The sequence below is a fragment of the Plectropomus leopardus genome, chromosome 7 (genome assembly GCF_008729295.1).
Source record: "Plectropomus leopardus isolate mb chromosome 7, YSFRI_Pleo_2.0, whole genome shotgun sequence".
Lineage (NCBI taxonomy): Eukaryota > Metazoa > Chordata > Actinopteri > Perciformes > Serranidae > Plectropomus > Plectropomus leopardus.
Genome location: NC_056469.1, coordinates 35,138,005 through 35,154,413, shown reverse-complemented (window position 1 = coordinate 35,154,413; position 16,409 = coordinate 35,138,005). Strand labels below are relative to the sequence as shown.

General features: G+C 40.9%; 1 protein-coding gene across 1 annotated transcript; it reads left to right on the top strand.

The window, feature by feature from the left end:
- The first annotated feature begins 800 nt into the window (after nucleotides 1-800).
- On the top strand, nucleotides 801-16,409 carry syt11b (synaptotagmin XIb). The gene is made up of 4 exons (XM_042490011.1): nucleotides 801-1,061; nucleotides 7,575-8,500; nucleotides 12,495-12,615; nucleotides 15,964-16,409. The coding sequence occupies exons 1-4, from the start codon at nucleotides 1,028-1,030 to the stop codon at nucleotides 16,272-16,274; spliced, it is 1,392 nt and encodes a 463-aa protein (XP_042345945.1). The 5' UTR covers nucleotides 801-1,027; the 3' UTR covers nucleotides 16,275-16,409.

Genomic DNA, 16,409 nt, shown 5'->3' with positions numbered 1-16,409 from the left:
TGAGCGCGACACCTTTTCCCCATGAAACTCTGGCAGTGTTTTGTAGACTATTAAACTTCACCCGGCTTGAGGGTGAGTTGATAAATAAATCGACAAAAAAAAAAAAAAAAAAAATTTAGAAAAGTGAAGTGACATCGTTTTATTTATTTATCAACATTTTGTGTTTAGTAGTTTCTAAGAACCACTAAACGCAAAATGTTGATAAATAAATAAAACATCTTGATAAAACAAATAAAAAACTAGTTTAAATAAAATCAATTTATGATCAAAATGATAGAAAAACCATAATCATAACAACACTATTATTATTATTATTATTGTTATTATTATTATCATCAGGGCCGGCTCTTGCATAGGCGATATAGGCAGTCGCCTAGGGCGCCATCTGCTGGAGGGGCGCCGCCAGTCCCCCTTGGCCTCGAGGGAAAATAATAATAAAATAATAATTTTCTATGCCCACTGGCGCCCTCACTTAGTGTTTTCTGTGTAGAAAAATATATTAACATTACAAATAAATAAACATGACTTGTTCAAAAAATGTGTGACAGTGACTGTTCCTAAATTATGTGTGAGCACGTGATGTGTCGTTATTGGGTGCGGGTTGCGGGTTAGGGTTAGGGCGGGCACCAAATTGGGTAGAGCCGGCCCTGATTATCATCATTATGACAGCTTGAGTAAATACTTGGGCTGGTCATTTTTTTTCTCTGTGGAGTGATTCATCTGTTCAAACACACCATCTCTGTCCAGTCTCATCGCGAGCTCCTCCGCGCAGCCTCCCTGCATCCGAGCGCGAGCATCACTGCGCACCGAGCGGAGCACCGACAGAGACACCGACGGCTCCGTCAGCGGACGCATGAGGGCTTCATCCTCCGGGACCAGCGGCTCGTTTTCGGTGATTTTCTCTCCCCGTCGCCTCTCTATGGATGTGAAGTAAGCGCGGGGCCGGTAGTCAGTCGGTGTCCTCTCCATCTCTCCGCTCTCGTTCCCGCTCCGTCAGGACCGTGCCCTGCTGCCACAAACCCACAAAATGGCGGACATCATCGAGCTGGGACCCGCCTACGGTGAGAGCCAGGCCCTTTCTGCTTCTCCGCTTCACCCAAAACGGCCTTTAAAAGACCTCAAGTGTTGTTTTATCCGTCTTTTTATTTTAACCGAGCGTCAGTGTAACAGGTGTGTCTGGTTAAAACGCCCTGTCATCCTCGCTGTCTGCTCCCGCTCAGTGAAGCGGTTTCACTCACGTTTACCGCAGAAATCATTTTTCTGTCGGTTAATGTCGTTTGTCGTCGATAAAATCAGTTTTAAGGTGATTATTGTACAGCAGACATGTCGGATAAAACAAACATTTGGGCTTATCCAAAACAGGGACACACACAGAGGAAATTAGGTTAACCGTTTGGTGTCTAAAGTGGATATTTGTTCAAAAACACAATAACGTGATGAACGTGTGCACAAATAAAAATAACACCGTCCGCGTCAAACAGGGCGTTCACGCGCTCCGACGCACCGTCTGCATTTCTCGTGAGGCCTCGTCAGTGTGCGTGCGCGTGCCACTCAGGGTGGGTATCAGGGTGACGTCATGTCTGTACCCGGCGCAGTTGTGTGGGGACACAGGGACCGTCTCATGGCCACACACACACACACACACACACACACACACACACACACGTTAAGATAATTAAAATGCAAAGATAGAAACTAAAAAAAATAAAAAGCTTCAGGGTCTGTTAAACAGATGGAATAAAAGCTAAATGTGTAAATAATCTTGTTTTTGACACTTTTAAATTGTCAGTAGTTTTGTGTCTTTGAAAATATAAAAGAAGTGTAGTCTTATAAGATAAATCAGTGTATGTAGATAATAATTTGGTAAAATAAAGTTAGTTGTACTTTTCATCAGCAGAGATTTTTTTTTCGTTTTTTTTCACAGAGTTTATTGAATACACTCAACACATGTACATTCATCATTTATGGGATTTTCACATAAATATTTCATACAAAAAATTAATTGATTAATTGATAAATACAATGCAGGGAAAAGAAAGAAACAACAAAGATAAAAACCATCACGTTCTGCTAAAAAGATGGACTAAAAGTGAAATGTGTAAATGATAGCAGTACTTTTTGCCAATTTCTAATTATTGAGTTTTCAATTTTCAATGGTTACAGTTTTGTGTCTTAAAAAATGAAACAGGAGGATAGTCTACTTTACATCAGCAGAGGAGATTTTTCTCAGACTTTATTGAATACATTCAACACGTGTACATTTATTAACCATACAAGCTGTATCAACATATTTCATTAGAAAGAAATAAGTTCAGTCAAATAATAAATAAAATGTAGGAAAAAGAAAGAAACAAGAGGAATAAAAAGCTTCAGTTTCCTCTAAACAGATTGAATTAAATTGTCTAAATAATCTAATAGTCTTCATTTTTCTATTGTTAAGTCTTGTGTCTGAAAATATAAAAGAAGGTTAGTCTTTGAAGTTTAACCATTTTATGTATGTAATATTTTACAAAAATGATAGTCAAGTTAACTGTATTTTTCCTCAGCAGTGTAATCAGGATTTTTAAAAATGAGTAAATTATTTATTTCTTTCAGTGTGAAATCTTTTTCAAAATGTTTTGAAAAATGCCTTTGCAAATGAAAACAATCTACAATCACATATTAATCGTTTCTTCTTTACAGTTACAGAAAGTGCATCTAATGTTCACGTTTTGAAGAAATGACAGATCTTATCTTTGAAGAGAGACATTGATGCATTTAGACTTTGATACTCTTCACTCCTTTTCTTAATGTAATATAGAAACTAGTTTAAATCAAATCAGGTTTAATCATAAATCAAGTATAAAAACAACCAGAGTTGACCAAAGCGCTGTACAATCAAATAATAATAACATTTATATTAATTCCTTTAATAATATTCCTTTTTAAAGTCCTCAGCATTTTTGATGTTTTAAGACCAAATGATTGATTGATTAAATAATCCATCGTGAAAGTTTTCATTATTTGCAAACAGCAAATCACTCAGGATGTGATCAAATGGATCAGAATAAGACACGTTGTGAAAATGATAAGATATCACAAAAATATACAGTATCATGCTTTTATTATTATTATTTTATGGAAGTGTTTACATGCAGTCTGCCATCAGAGCGGAAAAGACAAAGAAACAAGGAACCGATCATTCCTGTAGATGATAAACATTTAATATTTAAAATTTAACAGACCACATGTGAGCAGAGTCCAGACTGACAGAGCTGTCTTTAAAAACAAATACATGTCTACGTGTCGGCAGCAGGAATCGCACCTGTTTATTCGCCCGATTCATCTCGAGTCTCAGACGAGTTTGGCAACCATGTGCGGCACAACTTATTTCTAACAGTGTGCCCAGTCTGGGCGAGGTCATTTTTAATTACGGGCAAGTGTATGTGGCCTCATTCTGGGGCGTCATCCTGAGTCTCAGCCAAGTCGAGCAACCAGACGCAGCACGACTTTAGGACAATACTCGGCCAGGATTTTTTGGCTAACTGGGATATAATGTGATTGGTACTTTTATGTAATTATTTAGAATAAATATAACAAATAATTGAAATATCAATAGTGAAGAATGACAGGGATCATAAACATTAGGCGACGTTTCCTTTAACCCTCAAATTGCGCTAATTGAATTTGCAGATACAAAATACGCCTACTGGAAACACAGCAATTTAAAAAAACTTCCATTTATCGCAAAAGAGTTTTTTACGCTTGCATGAGGTTGTATTTCAGGTGATTCGAAAAGCCCATATTTCGCGAAACTGCAATTGAAATACTTTTTAGTCTTTTCTAGGTTATATGACACTGTGAGGTCACATGATGCTGTGAGGTCACATGACGTGTGAGGTCACAGGAACTGGCTCCCATGATGCAGCAGGAGCTACAAGAGCTGTTATTGCATCACATAACTCTGAGAAAGTTTTGAAATCCACAATTCCTCTGTGAAATCTTGGACTACATCTCCCAGAAATCCCTCATACGTGGCCGCTCCCACATATAAGGGGCTCGTCTTTCCATCACGGCTCCGTAACACGCCTACGTGGCCTTGGATTGGAAATAATGAGGGCTAGTGCGGTGGCTGCAGTAGAAATAAAGCTGCTGATGCTTTGAACATCCATCGCCATGGTTACTGGGAAGTTATTGCCAGAGAGGTTGCAGTCATCTCACAATTATGTTTTATTGACATTTTGAAAATATCGCTTAAGTTTTGCACAAATCTTTAATGGAAACCCGCCTACAGTCGGTCACAATCATGCTGATTTTTTCCATCTCTCATTTAGTGTAATGTTATTTTTTTTCAAATATTGTATAAACCATCTTTTAACCTTTAAGGTCATAATATCAGTCTTCATCTTCTCTACTTTTTAACGAGACAGTGACTAACAAAGATCCTCAGATACAAACAACATAACTTAAACTGATTAAACATATTTCTGGTTTTTCCTTCCTCGTGGTGAAAAAGTTATGTGATGTAGCTTTACTGAAGTCACTCAGGCCTCAACTGAAACGAGCTACGAACTTCATTTGTTTTAGGTTAACTTTGTTTCAGATCGATAATATTAATAAGCAAGCAACCCTTGGTTTTTTGTAAATTAATATGCTGATTATTTATCTGATTAACTGATTAATTATTTGGCCTAGACAGTATCAGCAAATAATAAAAAATGTCCATCTCAGTTTTTCAGTCTTCAGGTGTCAGCAGTCCAAAGAGATTTAGTATACTGAGATATAATAATAATAACAATAACAACAACAATAATAATAATAATAATAATAATTATTTATTTATAGATCACTCAAAACATGGGTTACAAAGTGCTTAACAATAAAACAAACAAAACAAAAAAAACACAATAATCAACATATGAGACATATATAGACATAAATAACGCACGACAACCCCACAACTGAGAAACGAGTGTTAGCTCGAAAGTCAAGACTAATAACTGATAGATTATCACATATTTTTGCAGACTTTTTTTTTTGCGGTTTAATTTAAAAAAAAAAAAAGAAGTGATTTAGTACAGCGCTGGCTTCCTATTGGCTCTCACCCAGCCAATGAAGAGCGAGTACTGGATGTGATAAATGAAAGTTGTTGCTGCAGATCAGAAACTCTTCCTGTCACTGTGAGTCCTGTTAGTTTATCCTCAGTGTTACTCAGTGGACTGTTAAAGCCTCACAGCTCAGTGTGTGTGTGTGTGTGTGTGTGTGTGTGTGTGTGTGTGCATGTGTGTGTGTGTGTGTTGCTAGGCAGCGAGCTCAGCTGCTTTCAGCTCTTTCCAAAACATGACATCATCTGATGGGGTCTGAATGAACGCCTACAACAACAGGAAGGAGGATTTTTAGGAGTCTGTTTTGTGATTAAAGGAGCTAAAAGTAGATTTTAATCAGTGATGTGTTAATGTGTATAATTAACTGTGTTAATGAAGTCTGCTCGTTTAATAGATGTGATTAATGTGGAGCATTGTCTCAGCAGTGTTACTGTAATTAAGGACGAGTGTTTTCAGAAATTAATCTATTATTTGCTTGAGAATTGATCACTGTTTTTATAAAGTGTATAAAATCATAAAGAATGAACATTTTGTCCAGTCTTATTAATAAGGCTGTTTGATGGTTTTGGTTTTAAGGACAGGGTCAGAATCAGGTTTAGAGCGTCTCCTACAAAGAGTGTTGCATTATGGGTTGATTGTTGTTTTAAAAGGATAGTTCAGATTTTTTTTAACTGGGGTTAAATGATTTACTTATCCATAGTAAGTGTGTTCCTCTCAGTTCATGGCGGTTTGCATGCACTCAAACTAAGCAGTGCACTTCAGTGGAGGGGGGGCAGCAGCTAAATGGATTTTAGACACTTTAAAAAAGGCCTAAATCCCCCCAAAAATCAATATCAATCCAAGTGGATGCTGTATCGAGAATATTTTCACATCTTAATCTTTGTCATCTGTCATTGTCGACCAAATATTCAGATATTCGTTAATTGGTCAGGTATTTTGTTTTCAATTTAGGGTTTGGGATATTAGGGTTTTTTATATGTTTGTTTGTTTTTGTTTTTTTGCAGAGGGTGGATGTCATTTCAGTGTTTGTGAGAAAAAAAACAGAATCCTAAATACATTTTTAATCTTATATATGCTGGAGTTAGTTTACTCTGCTTTTGTTTGCATACAGCAGCTATCACCAACTTGCGGACCGTGGTCCGGATCTGGGCCAAAGCTTTGTCCTATCTGGACTCGTGGTCAAGTTGTAATAAAATGTAAGAATGAGAACAATATTATTTCGTACCCAAGTTTATTAGACCCAGGTCGCACAGTGTGCTTGCACTAAAGTTATAAGATCGCTAAAATCTTAAACCTGTTCATTATCATGTATGACAAAGACAAGCATTGAACTCTCACGTTTAAGAAAGCGTGAAACCAGCAAAGTTCAAGATGAGTGAAATCAGTTTCGTGTCTTGACTGCAGAAACAGACTTAAAGAGACGGTTCAACAGACCATAATTAGCTCTCAGAGAAAATCAGGAGAGATCGAGAGAGACTCAAAGAAATCTTACACAAATGTTCTGCTTTATGGATGATGAACTCTCTTCTTATCAATCAGATAATATGATTAATAATATCTCAGAGACACTTTACCAGCAGGACGAGAAAGAAAACAGCTGTTCCCATTATTAGGGTGCTCTCATACTCAGGCCAGTGTGGTAATGTCTATCTGTGTGTGTGTGTGTCTGTGTGCGCGTGTGTCTGTGTGTGCATGTGTGTATGTGTGCATGTGTGTATGTGTGCGCCTCCTCCAGGGACACATCAGTACAACAATACTCCTCTGTACACAGCAAACAAAGACCTCCACAAACCCCTCCTCCCTGCTCCTCGTCTTTTTCCGTTTTCCTCCTACATGAGCCCCGCTCTCACTCTCTCCCTATCCTCCTCCTCCTCCCCCTCCCCCTCCTCCTCCTCCTCCTCCCAGCAGGGATCCCTTCGGTCCTCTGATGTTTTTAATGAGACCTCAGGAGGATCGATGTGATGACATCACTGTTTGGAAATGATGTTACGGTTTTGAACGATTATGTCATCCCTCGTGATGTCGTCACTGTGTAAACCAGGATGGTTTCATCATTGCTGACTCAGCGAGGAGATGGCTGGTGCAGTCAGAGAGTAAAAATACAATCACCTTACCTGAACACATTTCTTTGACCTCAATGGAAACGTTCAGGTCAAAAAATGCTCCATTGAAACCCATTCAAACTGACATTTTTGATCCCACAGCCATCAGAGCAGAAAAACAGGACTTGTATTATTTCTGGGTGTCATTCTGGGCTTTTGACTCTGAATTTGTCATTTTGACTATTTTCCACCTGATGAGGTCATTTTGACCATATTTGGCATATGGAGGAAATACATGCTATTTCCACCAGGTGACCTGTCACAGTCAGTGTAGTCAGAATGTTAATCAGAATTGTTGCTGATTAATTATCACTCAGATAATAAACTGAACGGTGGTTTCATATGATCTCTAACATGTCTCTTCTCTGTCTCTGTCCCTCTGTCTCAGCCATGTCTCCGGTCCTGGCGGGCTTCCTGGGGGCTGGTGTTCTGGTTTTGGTTGTGGTGGTTCTGGTTCTGCTCTGGTCTTTCTGTCAGCGCCGTTACCTGCGCGTCACGGGGCGCTACAAGCTGCACGGCGATCGTTACTGCGACGCCGAAGACCCCCCCTACAAGTTCATCCACATGCTGAAGGGCATCAGCATTTACCCAGAATCCCTCAGCAGCAGCAAGAGGATTGTACGAGGCATCCGGCGCGTGGACCGCACCGACCGTGACGGAGAGCGAGGCTGCCCCTCCTCCGCTGGCACAGGGCGGGGCATGGTGCTGGTGGACGCTGAAAACAACATCCTGGACGTCCCGGGGCAGCTGCAGATGAGTCACCTGGTGCCGCCCGCACACGGTCAGGCTCGGGTGGAGCGGGCGCTGCCGGTTCGCGCCGACTACTGCTGCCTGGACAGCAGCTCGGCCAGCAGTAGCCAGACCAGCAGCAAGACGGCGTCCCCCTTCACCCCCGCCTCCTCGGAGCCTGAGCCCGAGCCCAGCCTGGGCGCCATCAGCCTCACCGTCGACTACAACTTCCCTAAGAAGGCCCTGGTGGTGACCATTGTTGGGGCCCGGGGCCTCCCCGCCATGGACGAGCAGGCGGGCAGCTCAGACCCCTACGTGAAGATGACCATCCTGCCGGAGAAGAAGCACCGCGTCAAGACCCGCGTGCTGAGGAAGACCCTGGACCCACTGTTCGATGAGACCTTCACCTTCTACGGCGTGGCCTACAGCTCGCTGCCCGAGCTCACGCTGCACTTCCTGGTTCTCAGTTTCGACCGCTTCGCCAGAGATGATGTCATCGGGGAGGCCGTGGTGCCGCTGAAGGGCGTGGACCCGAGCACGGGCCGAGTCCACCTGAGCCAGCAGATCACCAAGAGGAACATGCAGGTGAGTGACGGCTGTGAGAATAGAGAAGTTTATCCCGTCCTTAAAGGGACAGTTCACCCTAAAATCCAAAATACGTGTTTTTCCTCTGACCTGTAGTCCTGTTTATCAGTCTAGATCAGGGTTCCTGTGGATCCTTAAAATGCCGAAAAAGGCATTGAATTCATCTGTTCGTCTAATTAATCAAATTTATCTAAACATAAGGCCTTAATTGATGTCTTACATCTTTTAAAAGTCTTAAAATGCTAAGACATTGAAAATATGATTTTTTTTGACGTTACATTGTAAAATCTCAAAAAATGGAAACATCTATTTAAAAAAATCCCTCTTCTTACACTCTTCATGATGGGTATTAGCATGTGGAATAATCCCACAAACGGAGTGAGACACACAAAATCAATAATAAAAATCACTAATAAATAATAGGTATTTCCAAATTATAACCAGATCTAACTATTTCATCGGACCAAAAATGTAAAGTTTTATGTTACAATAAACATTTGAGCAAAATTTTTCTCAATCTAAAAATTTTCTTTGTAAAATTAGTCTTAAATTTCTACCCCTTCTCTCCAATATAATGGAGACAGATGGCGCTCGGCTCAAAGCACCAAAAAATAGATTTGAAAAACTCAACAGCAATATTTGTTTACAGAAATTATGACCTGGTTACTCCAGTTAGTCCACAGATCTTGACCTTGTGAGCAGTGAAGTAAGCGTGCATGTGTCCATCTGCGGGATGATAAAGGATCGTACTGTTTAATTTTTTAGTACGTTTTTGTTACGGATGCCATTATTGTTATCCGCCGACATTCATAAAAAAATACATCATGAGGATCAGTTTCCAGTCGCTGATTGCAGCGTGGGTGGGTGGCTTGTTAGCGATACTAGCTAGTAACTAGATAGTAACTATTTAGCTTTCCCACGTGCGTTTTGCGTTTCTAGGTATTCTGTTGTGTTTTAAGAGTAGTGAAGGTCATTTGGAGAACGGCAGAGCCAGCACATGCTGTGTCTGTGGGTAAGAGTGAGAGATAGAAACAGAGATCAGAGTGACGGCTCAATACCGCGAGTGGACGACAGAGACACTGGAGCAGAGAAGAGTTTAGGTTTTGCAGTGAAGATTTTGAGTTTGCAGTTTGTGCATTTATAATTTCTGCAGCCCCTCAAGATCAGCAGAAGCTTCCTACATGTGTACCAGCTGCTGAGTGGAGGTGTCGTGACTGTCGATAAAATTCAATATACAGTCACCTGCAAAGGTGGAAACAACGTTCTTGACATTCATCCAGATAATAAGTGACTGTCCAAAACAATGGTGTATCTTTAGATGATGTAATTACAGCATGATGACAAAGACAGAGTTGATTACCTTGCTGATTTGATGTGAAACGTGAAGTGATCCAGAGTATTTTAGGTGCGTATGCTCTGCTGTACTCAGGGTTCGGCTTACGGTTACAGTTCTGCTGTTCCAGCAGCTGTAGTCATAATGATTTCCCCCTCTACCCTGACCTTAAAACACCTGATTCCTATCATCTGTGAGCAATGTTACATCATAGACCACACACACACACACACACACACACACACACACACAGACACAAAAAAGAAATACACATACTTAATGTCCCCTACAACAGACGTTTGCTAAGAAGTGAGTACCGACTCCATCACTTGGAGAAGATAAAGTGTCTCCCCTGTGCTTTCTGACCACAGTCTGAAAACCAAAGCAGGAAAAGCTCACACTAGGAAGTGTGTTTTTGATAAAAACTCACTACAGCTGATCTACTACTGCAGCGAGCGGCGTCCTCCTGCCAGCCACGCAGCACACATCCTCACACTGAAGGCCTGCGCACTGCGCAAAAGGATAACTGCATATTTCAGTTGTCCTTGTAGACGTACTGTAGCCTCGGGAGTTCTTTGTACTGCCGATCCAACAGAATTAGTATAAGAGCTAGAGCTGAGTTTGTCAAAAACCTTACACTGCAACTCTCTTTAAAATTTGGATACATTTAGAGCAATCTATTTCCTGTGAATATTGAATCTGAGATGAGCTTTCCAGATACTTATAGGGACTTTTTATGTTATTCTTTGTCTTTGCCATGTGTTTTTAAAAAGTTTTTAACAATAATACATATTTAAAAGGCTTTTCTTTGGGCAGATCCCACGTTTTCATCTCCCCGACACTGTTTGGTTGTTTTAACTGCAGACATTTTAATGCAATTTAAAAAACTGATTAAATTATTAATGAATATCAGTTAAATTAAACTGATATTAATAAATATTAATTGATATTTTAATCTTAACTGAAAATTGATTTCATTTAGTTAAATTTATTTATTTTATTTATTCATTTAGGAAATGAATTAAATACTGAACTATAGACTCACTATTTATTTATTTAAGTCTTCTTAAACCCCTTAAATTAAAGACGGCCTTCCAGGTTGGGAATCAGTGTTCCAGAGTTACACTTTAGTCCAGTTTTAGTGATGCAGTTGTGTTGTTGTCTACTGGAAGACATTTTAGTCTGTTAATTCATTAATTTATTCATTTGTATGTTCCTTTTAACAAAAGCATCTGACCAAAGACAAACGTAAATATTTAACAGAGAAAGGAGGAGTTACTGAAGGATTATTTAGGTTCCATATGAAGCAACAGTTGTTATTAATATTGATGATTATGTAACATAGTGTACACCTAAAAACCCTGTAAATAAATAAAAGTGGTAAATTACACAGAGGAAGCTGAAACTCGCAGAAAGAGAAAACAGAGAGAGAGAAAAACAGTGGTGATTAATTCCAGTGTGACTTCACTTAAATGTGAAAACACTCTCCTCTGTGTGTGTGTGTGTGTGTGTGTGTGTGTGTGTGTGTGTGGGTGTGTGTTGTTGTCCTGACCCTGACTAAGTGATGGTGCTGTCAGCAGCTGTGTGTCACCATGGCAACGAGCCGGCCTGACCCCAGAGCAGTCGATATAATCCGATGACGGTCTGTCTCGGTGACAGTCTCCCCGCTGTTCTGTGTTTATCAGGTTAAAGTTGCGAACATGCGGCTGAATAAGCCGAGCTGAGCTCTCACTCTGACACGATGATGTGAAATGTGCCGATCAGCTGTTGTGTTTACGTCTTCTGTGAGGGTTCGAAAGGTTGATAAAAATCACAGAAACAAACTCAGATTCAGTTTCAAACAGGAAGCTGAAAACAGGGCTGTTTTTCACATGACGCTGTGAGGTCACATGATGCTGTGAAGTCACATGACGCTGTGAGGTCACATGATGCTGTGAGGTCACATGATGCTGTGAGGTCACATGACGCTGTGAGGTCACATGATGCTGTGAAGTCACATGACGCTGTGAGGTCACATGATGCTGTGAGGTCACATGACGCTGTGAGGTCACATGATGCTGTGAAGTCACATGACGCTGTGAGGTCACATGACGCTGTGAGGTCACATGATGCTGTGAGGTCACATGACGCTGTGAGGTCACAGGAACTGGCTCCCTCATGATGCAGCAGGAGCTACAAGAGCTGTTATTGCATCACATAACTCTGAGAAAGTTTTTAACCCACAATTCCTCTGTGAAATCGTTGACTACATCTCCCAGAAATCCCTCATACGTGGCTACTCCCACATATAAGGGGCTCGTCTTTCCATCATGGCTCCATAACACGCCTACGTGGCCTCGGATTGGAAATAATGGCGGCTGGTTTGGTGGCTGCAGTAGAAATAAAGCTGCTGATGTTTTGAACATCCATCGCCATGGTTACTGGGATGTTATCACCAGAGGAGAAGTCACATGACATCACTGAGTGGAAACACAGTCAGCTCGCAATTAAGTTTTTTCGACATTTCAAAAACGTCACTAAGTTTTGTGTAAATCTGCGACAGAAACCTGCCTATTGTGGAAGTTGTAATTTTACTGCAGTAAAGTATCTGATTACCTCCTCTGCCTCTGATATTTTGCATCGCTTTGAAGAAACATACTGAATGTTTTTGTGTTTTTTCAGTGTGAGAGTCGTGGAGAGCTGCTGGCGTCTCTGTCCTACCAGCCGGTGTCTCATCGTCTCAGCGTGGTCGTCCTGAAGGCTCGACACCTCCCTAAGATGGACATCACCGGCCTGTCAGCAAGTGAGTCCCCCAGCCGAGTTTCTCTAGTTTAAAGCTCAGTTTTTACTGTTTCTTTCGGCTTTTTCTTTGATTTACACTTGATTGACTCTTTTTCTTAACTTAGACTTTACTTTACTTCAGACAGCAAGCTTCAACATAAAACATAAAAAAAGTGTATTTGTTCAGGCAGGACACAGTTACTGTTTTTTTCACATTTCAGAGGAATTTCCTTTGATAACATGGACTCACCTGTTTCCTTCTTCATTGGTCACCCTACTGTGTGACACTTTTTATAGCAAAATGAAACCTACATTTTTGTAATATTACCACGTTTTTTTTCTCAAAATACTTCAACTTAATTCCAGAAATGTAAGAAGCATCAAGCTAGCTAGCTAGCATAGCTAGCTAGCTTGACCCACCGAGGTGGAGATGTACTCACAAACTTCTTGATGCTTCCTTGTTGACTGCTGGTGGAAATCCAGAAATACGCAAGTTGAAATTTGGAAATTCGCAAGTTGAAATCGCAACGACGAACGCAACGCAGTTACACACTCATCCTTCACACACACACGTGAGTGGCGTACCTCAGGTGGGTTTTGAACCCAAGGCTCCAGGTTGCTGGTCGGCGTCCTTCCCACTGGACCGTCTTTTCCAGCAGTTGAAGGCAAAGAGCCAGAGAGATGAAGAAGAAACTTCACCTTCATCAACATGAGATCAGACGGAAGAAAACATGATGTGGTCTCCTCTGGCTGAACCACATGTGGACTGAAACTTTCCTCACTCGGTTTTCTCCTCCAGTTAAAGCTTCAGCTTTAAGGCTTCAGCCCAAAGTCGTGTTCATGGATCACAGTCTGATTCTTCTGTGTGAGACTCAGACCAGGTCTCAGAGTCCAGACAGCTCAGCTGCTGCTGAAACAGGGATCAGATCTTCAAAAACATCTTTTTGTGGATGTACAAATGCAGTCTGTCCTGTTTGTAGAAGACGTTATATGTGTGGTTTAAGGGAGACAACAATCCTTCAAAAAGCTTTAATTCTTCAGTCAAATTCAGGGCTTCAACCCAAAGATGAGTTCCTGGATGATGTTTAATTCTTGTGTGTGAGACTCTTTCTGACAGCAGTTAAGAGAGGCGGTGCCTCACAGCGTAAAGGTTGTGGGTTCAACTCTCACTTGGCTCTGCTTTGTTTTTTCTCCAGTTATTTTTTATCAGGCCTCCATACATTTTCTCATTCAAAGAAAAATATGAATTAAATTAAATGTTTCATTCCCACAACTGAACCATTAGATGGAGACACACACCACGTGTTGGCATTGACACTGAGCGGGAGGCCTCCTGCGATTCCTCCCCAGTGTCATGAAAGTAAAGAAAGACGGATGGAAAAAGGCTTGCTTTATGTGACAAGATTATTGTCAGAAACCATTTTAGTTGGCTACAATAATTGAGGGGGCTGTCATGATTAACAGGTACTTCATTCAAAACCTCTCAAAAGCAACGATAGGATTGGCTCACATTAAAAGCCAGGAAAGGTAACGTTTTTGAGGTTTAAAAAAACCCTTAACTAGAGGAGATAACAAAGTGTATAAACTTTTTTCCTTTATTGTTTGGCCTAGAGGAGACTGCATCGTGTTTTTGTATATCTGACTTTAACCCAAAGTTGTGTTCATTGATCAGTGAGTTTGTTCTGTTCAGACAGCTCAAGTGTACAAAAGGAGTTTTATAATTTGAAGATTGTGTTCAACTCCCACAGGCAGTGGTTATTTTTATTTCTGCTGAGTAACTGTTTACTTTGTTTGGCTCATTTACAACAAGCTTTTCACAGTAAAAGGCACCTTCATGAAACACTCCCAACAGATGGAAAGCAACACCTTCATCAATTTACAGTTAATGGTGTTTAACAGTGCGATTTGAAGGCACAGCCTTCAGATTTTAAAGCTGATAAGGGGGTGCTGTTATTTACTGATTCAACGTTAAGTCCTACAAAGTGAAAACGTTACAGAATATCACAGACGAGAGCAAATCATCCTCCGGTCCCTCCGTCAGTCCTGGTGGTTTACGAAAGAACAACGATGATCAAATAAAATGATGCCGATCACACTAACCTAGTGCCAAATAACTAAATACGTAGTGAACAAAGATGTTTCTGTCTGCCTGCTGAGCTGTCTGGACTCTGAGATGTTAGCTGAGTCTCACACAGAAGAATTAGATTTTAACCCATAAATACAGCTTTGGGGTGAAGCCCTGAATTTGACTGAAAAAGTACCTTTGAGGGATTGTTTATCTCTCTCAAACCACACACATAAAATACATTAAAAACAGGAAAGATAGAATTGTCTCAAGAAAAAGAAACCGCTCTTAAAGGTTTTATTTATTTCTTTTTTAAAGGCCTAACAGGAGAAGAAAACGAAAACCAGTAGCAGAGGTCAGAGTTGAAACAATAACCTTGAGATAACTTAGCACTTTCAAAACCTCCTGACTCCCTTAAACTACACGTATAAAATCTATTTAAAACAAAAAAAAAAGTGTTTTCTCAGGAGGAGAAAGGACTCAGCTGGGATTTGAACACACAACCTTCAGGTTGTGAAGCTCTTCCTCTACTAGCTGAGCTGATTGAACTGTGAGGAACTTTCTGAGTTTTGCACTCAAGAATTAAACTTTCATCCATGAACACGACTTTGGGCCGAAGCCCTGAACTTGTTTAAGAAATGTATTTGTCAGCCTGAATCCACACATACTACATCCATTAAAAACAGGAAAGAGAATCTGCTGAAATTACAAATCAGAAAAAAATAAATAGCTACTTTAAAAAAAAAAACCTAAACTGGAAAAAAACAAAAATCAACAGTCACGATGGGATTTGAACCCAAAACCATTAGATTATGAAACTGTTTCTGTAGCAGCTGAGCTGTCTGGACGACTCACAGGTGAGTCATATTATCACAGGTGAGTCATATTATCACAGGTGAGTCATGTTATCACAGGTGAGTCATGTTATCACAGGTGAGTCATGTTATCACAGGTGAGTCATGTTTTCACAGGTGAGTCATGTTATCACAGGTGAAATCATGGAAAAATATTCATATTGCGGTTAGTTATTCATACACATTTATTCTCTTTTTGGTTACCAACCTTTTTGAAGTTCCTTTGACCAGCTGGTTACAGATTTGTTTGAATGAGATAATGGGACACAAAAATCACGATATCTGACGGATCTCCATATGACGACATGAAGATTTTATTGACACAGTAAACAGTTTAAAATTAAAGACACAGCTCTGTGTGTTAAATTTTAGTGTCATTGTGATTTATTGATTCATGTAAGTGAAGTTTGTGACGTCACAAATCAACTGTATTGCTTTCTTTCCTCCTCAGATCCGTACGTGAAGGTGAACGTCTTCTACGGACGAAAGCGCATCGCCAAGAAGAAGACCCACGTGAAGAAGTGCACGCTGAACCCGGTCTTCAACGAGTCCTTCATCTACGACATCCCGCCCGAGCTGCTGCCCGAGATCTCCGTGGAGTTCCTGGTGGTTGACTTCGACCGGACCACCAAGAACGAGGTGCTGGGCCGCCTGCTGCTCGGCCTCCACAGCCCCGCCCCCTCCGGAGCCTCCCACTGGAGGGAGGTCTGCGAAAACCCCCGCCGGCAGATCTCCAAATGGCACAACCTGAGCGAGTACTGAGGGAGCGCCGCCAAAAACCAGCTGACACCACCGACCGGCTGGGACTCCACCAGTGAACCCCACTGGGAAATAAAGACTCAGTGTACAGCACGCACACACACAAACACACACACAAAACACACACGCACACGAACA

Coding starts and splice junctions, on each gene's coding strand:
- syt11b (XM_042490011.1), top strand. CDS start 1,028: ATGGCGGACATCATCGAGCTGGGACCCGCCTACG. Junction 8,501..12,494: donor TCACCAAGAGGAACATGCAG/GTGAGTGACGGC, acceptor GTGTTTTTTCAG/TGTGAGAGTCGTGGAGAGCT. Junction 12,616..15,963: donor CATCACCGGCCTGTCAGCAA/GTGAGTCCCCCA, acceptor TTTCCTCCTCAG/ATCCGTACGTGAAGGTGAAC.